We start from the raw sequence: 4,015 nt of genomic DNA, 5'->3' as shown, positions 1-4,015 counted from the left end.
CTCTATTTATGTTGAGAATACTACCATCACTCTAGTTACCCAGTTTCACCTCCTAGATTTTTCATTCTCATTCACCCCTTATTTCTAATCAGTTGTCATGATTTTCTCCAACTATCTCTACATTTCCCATATTTGTGCCTTGCTCTGCATTCACATCACAATCATCGTAAAATAGCCTCATCTCTGAAGTTTTACAGTAGTTCACTAATTGTTCAGCTTGCATTTAACCAATCTCATATATATCTTTCATATTAGTATCAAATTGATATTCCTAAAATACAAGTCCAACAACATTACTCCCAAACTCAAGAATGTTTATAGGCTTCCCTTTGACATTAGGATAAAATATAATTTCCTTTCTTAGATAGACAGACTTTTTCAGGAGGACTCCAGCCCATTTCCCTACACTGATTACATATCGGTACACCTAGCATAAAGCCTGACATATAGTAGGCACTTAAATGTTTATTTGACTATTATTGGCCTTATTCCCTCTTATACATTACTTTCCAGCTAACCTGGCCTTTTTACTGTTCCTTTGCAATGTCATCCCACCTCTCATAGCTATGCCTTGGTTTCGTCTGCCTCCAATGCCTAGAATGCATTCCCTCTTTACCTGTGCTTCTTGGAATCCTTCATTTCCTTTTAGATTCTATTAAGATAGAGCCTTTTGCATGAGCCTTTTCTTGCTCCCTTCTCTCTTGGTTGTCAGTACCTTTATCTAGGAAATTACCTTATACCTATTTCATATACATATTTTCATATGTATCTTCCTGGTCAATAATGAGCTAACTTTATATAGGACTTTTAATAACTGAAAATTATCTCATATGATCATTGTAACAACTCTATGAGGTAAGTTCTGCTAGGGTCTCTTTTTTATAGATGAGATAATGGGGTCTAAAAGAGATTAAGTGACTCCCAGAGCCACAGTTAGTAAGAGACCAAAGCAGGATTTGGTCCTGGTTCTCTCCTGACTCCAAGTATAGCACTCTCTGTAATATAACACCTCACTGGTCTATGAGCAACTGATACTGACTCCAACTCAAGATAAATTTAAAGTGTTCTGAGCTCAATATGACAGACCAGATTATGTAAACTGCTTATAGAATCTTCAAGAATTCAGCATCACCTCCATATCACAATGAGGAATCAATAGGACTTTAGTGTATGTTGATTGTCCCTTCCCCTTTACCTCTTATTCAGGTTATGAATATGCAGGTAGGAACTCCTTCTGGAGGGGAAAGAGCAAGAAGGGAGGGGGGAGAGGGTGAAGTGCGCCGAAGTTTTGAGGCGGTGCTTCCGAACCGCCGCTTCAGGTTGAGTCGCCCCCGTCCCGTGCATCTTCTCACTATGGCATTGAGGCAACGCTCCGGGAGGATAGAACCGAGCCCACCACTTCCGCTAAACTGCCCCTAAACAAGGAGGAACTCGACTAGAAGATTAAAGAACAAAAAGTTGTCGTGGATCCAACTTGAAGAAAAACAGAAAAGTTTATAAACAGCAACCAAACACCAACATATTCTTCCTTGCAGACAGAACAGAAATGCTCTCTGAAAGTAAAAACACATTAGATGAGTTGAAAAAAATCCACCAGGAAATAGAAAATACAGAAAAAAATAAAATCAAGAAATAAGTTTGCAGAATTGCACATAATGTGTGGCATTTGTTCAGTCACTTTCTCCATTGGACACGGGGGGTATGCTTTTTTGCACAAGAATCTACGCCGTAATCATAAATGAAGAGAACCGGACAGTAGTCAACAGGTGTTAAGAATGATAATGATTACCATTGTCTGTTTTCTGGTCATGTCCTTCACTTAAGAGGGCTTTTGACTCCCCAGCCTATTGAAGATGAAAAAGGCAATGTATTCCTTTGGAACAGAGAAATCTTTAGTGGAATATATGTAGGAGCTGAAGAGAATGATACTCAAATTATGTTTAATCATCTTTCTTCATATAATAATGAATCTGAAATCATGTCACTTTTTTCAAGCATCCATGGTCCATGGGCTTTTATTTATTACCAGGCCTCTAGTCATTGTGTGTGGTTTGGTAGGGATTATTTTGGTCGCCGTAGCTTATTTTGGCATTTTAGTAATACCGGGAATATTGGGTACTGAAGCTGCTGGAATGGTAAACCAGTGGCAGGAAGTTCCAGCATGTGGAATTTTCAGAATTGATCTTAAATCTTCTGCCATTTCCAAACACATAATTTTAAAATTGTATCCTTGGAAATATATTTCTAAAGAGAATACAGTAGAGGAAGTTGACAAGAGTCTTAATCAGATTTTAGATGATTTGCCAAAATTTGTATCCATTGAGATAAATGAAGGCAGACTTTGTCTTAAGACACCTGTTGCTCCATTAAATACAGAGTTGCCACAAGGTTCATTTGAATCTGATCATAGTTCCCATATCCCAGCTATTATAGAAAACCTTCAAGTTTTTCTGAAACATGAGCACATGAAGAAAGCAGTTCATCAGTTAATTCATGTCTTAAGTGAAGCAGTAAAGAAATGAGTTTTATATTTATCTAGGACTGAAAGTCTATTCCTAAATGATGACCTTTCTAAAGCCTCTGCTAAGGACACAAATATTGCAATACTTTTTTTCTGGTGGCATTGATTCCATGGTTATTGCAAGCCTTGCTGATCAACATATTCCTTTTGATGAACCAATTGATCTTCTTAATGTCGCTTTTATGACTAAAGAATGGACTACATATACTACTTTCACCAAAAAAAGTGGTAAACCAAAAAAAAGTCTCGAAACATCTTCTGAGGAAAATACTAAAGGACTTGGTACCACAGCTGATAATATTCAGGACCAGAATTTTAATGTGCCAGACCGACTCACTGGCAGAGCAGGACTAAAGGAATTGAAAGCTACAAATCCTTTAAGAATTTGGAATTTTGTTGAAATTAAAGTTTCCCTGGAAGAACTGCAGAGAATGAGACAACACCGGATAAGCCAATTAGTTCAACCGTTGAATACAGTTTTGGATGACAGCATTGGTTGTGCAGTCTGATTTGCATCTAGAGGAGTTGGCTGTGCTATGAAAGAAGATGAAATGAAACCATACCAAAGTTCTGCAAAGGTAGTTCTTACTGGGATTGGTGCAGATGAACAGCTTGCAGGATATTCTCGTCATCGTGTTCACTTCAAGACACACGGTCTAGAAGGATTAAATAAAGAACTGGAAATGGAAATGGGTCGAATTTCTTCTAGAAATCTTGGCTGTGATGACAGGATTATTGGTGATCATGGAAAAGAAGCAAGCAGACTTGACTTTGTCCCATGGAGTTGGTGAGAAATTGATTCTGCGCCTTGCAGCATTAGTACTTGGTCTTACAGCTTCCACTGTTCTTCCAAAAAGAGCCATGCAGTTTGGATCTAAAATTGCATAAATGGAAAATAATAATGAAAAGGCCTCTGATAAATGTAATCGACTCCAAGTGTTATCCTCAGAGTTACACCTTATTGAATAGGCTTTTCAGTGTTAATGAGTGTACATATTGTAACATTTATTGGATTATTACATAAAATAAAATATTTTTCTATTGTGTATTGTAGTTAATAAATTAAAAAAAATGAATATGCAGGTAGTGCAGTGGATGGAGCACCAGGCCTGGAGTCAGGAAGACCTGGGTTCAAATCTTATTTCAGATACTTACTGGCTGTGCAAGGCTGAGCAAGTCACTTAACTCACTTTGCCTCAGTTTCTTAATCTATTAAAGTGAGCTGGAGAAAGAAATGGCAAACCACTCTAATATCTTTGCCAAGAAGACTTTAAAGGGGAAAGAGTTTGACATGACCGGGATGATTCAACAATAAAAAACAAAATTTAAAAATGATTTAATTGCGTGAAAAATGCAAGCTTTTTGAGTGTAGGGACAGTTTAATTCTTATTTTTGTATTCATTGTGTCTGGCACAATGCTGGACCTCTAGTAAGTACTTAATGAGTCCCTCATTTTAGGAACTAGGACACTAAGATTTTGGAAGTTATTTGTCC

General features: G+C 37.4%; 1 protein-coding gene and 1 pseudogene across 1 annotated transcript; both read left to right on the top strand.

The window, feature by feature from the left end:
- The first annotated feature begins 1,215 nt into the window (after nt 1-1,215).
- Nucleotides 1,216-1,636, top strand: ASDURF (ASNSD1 upstream reading frame). Its single transcript, XM_036742109.1, is given in 3 exon segments — nt 1,216-1,221; nt 1,320-1,467; nt 1,470-1,636. Coding segments are annotated over 3 exon segments (321 nt in total).
- A 19-nt stretch (nt 1,637-1,655) lies between these two features.
- LOC118834652 lies at nt 1,656-3,490 on the top strand (annotated as a pseudogene).
- The last annotated feature ends 525 nt before the right edge of the window (nt 3,491-4,015 follow it).

The sequence above is a fragment of the Trichosurus vulpecula genome, chromosome 1 (genome assembly GCF_011100635.1).
Source record: "Trichosurus vulpecula isolate mTriVul1 chromosome 1, mTriVul1.pri, whole genome shotgun sequence".
Lineage (NCBI taxonomy): Eukaryota > Metazoa > Chordata > Mammalia > Diprotodontia > Phalangeridae > Trichosurus > Trichosurus vulpecula.
Note: the sequence above shows the minus strand (reverse complement) of the source record. Positions and strands in the feature narration are given on the sequence as shown.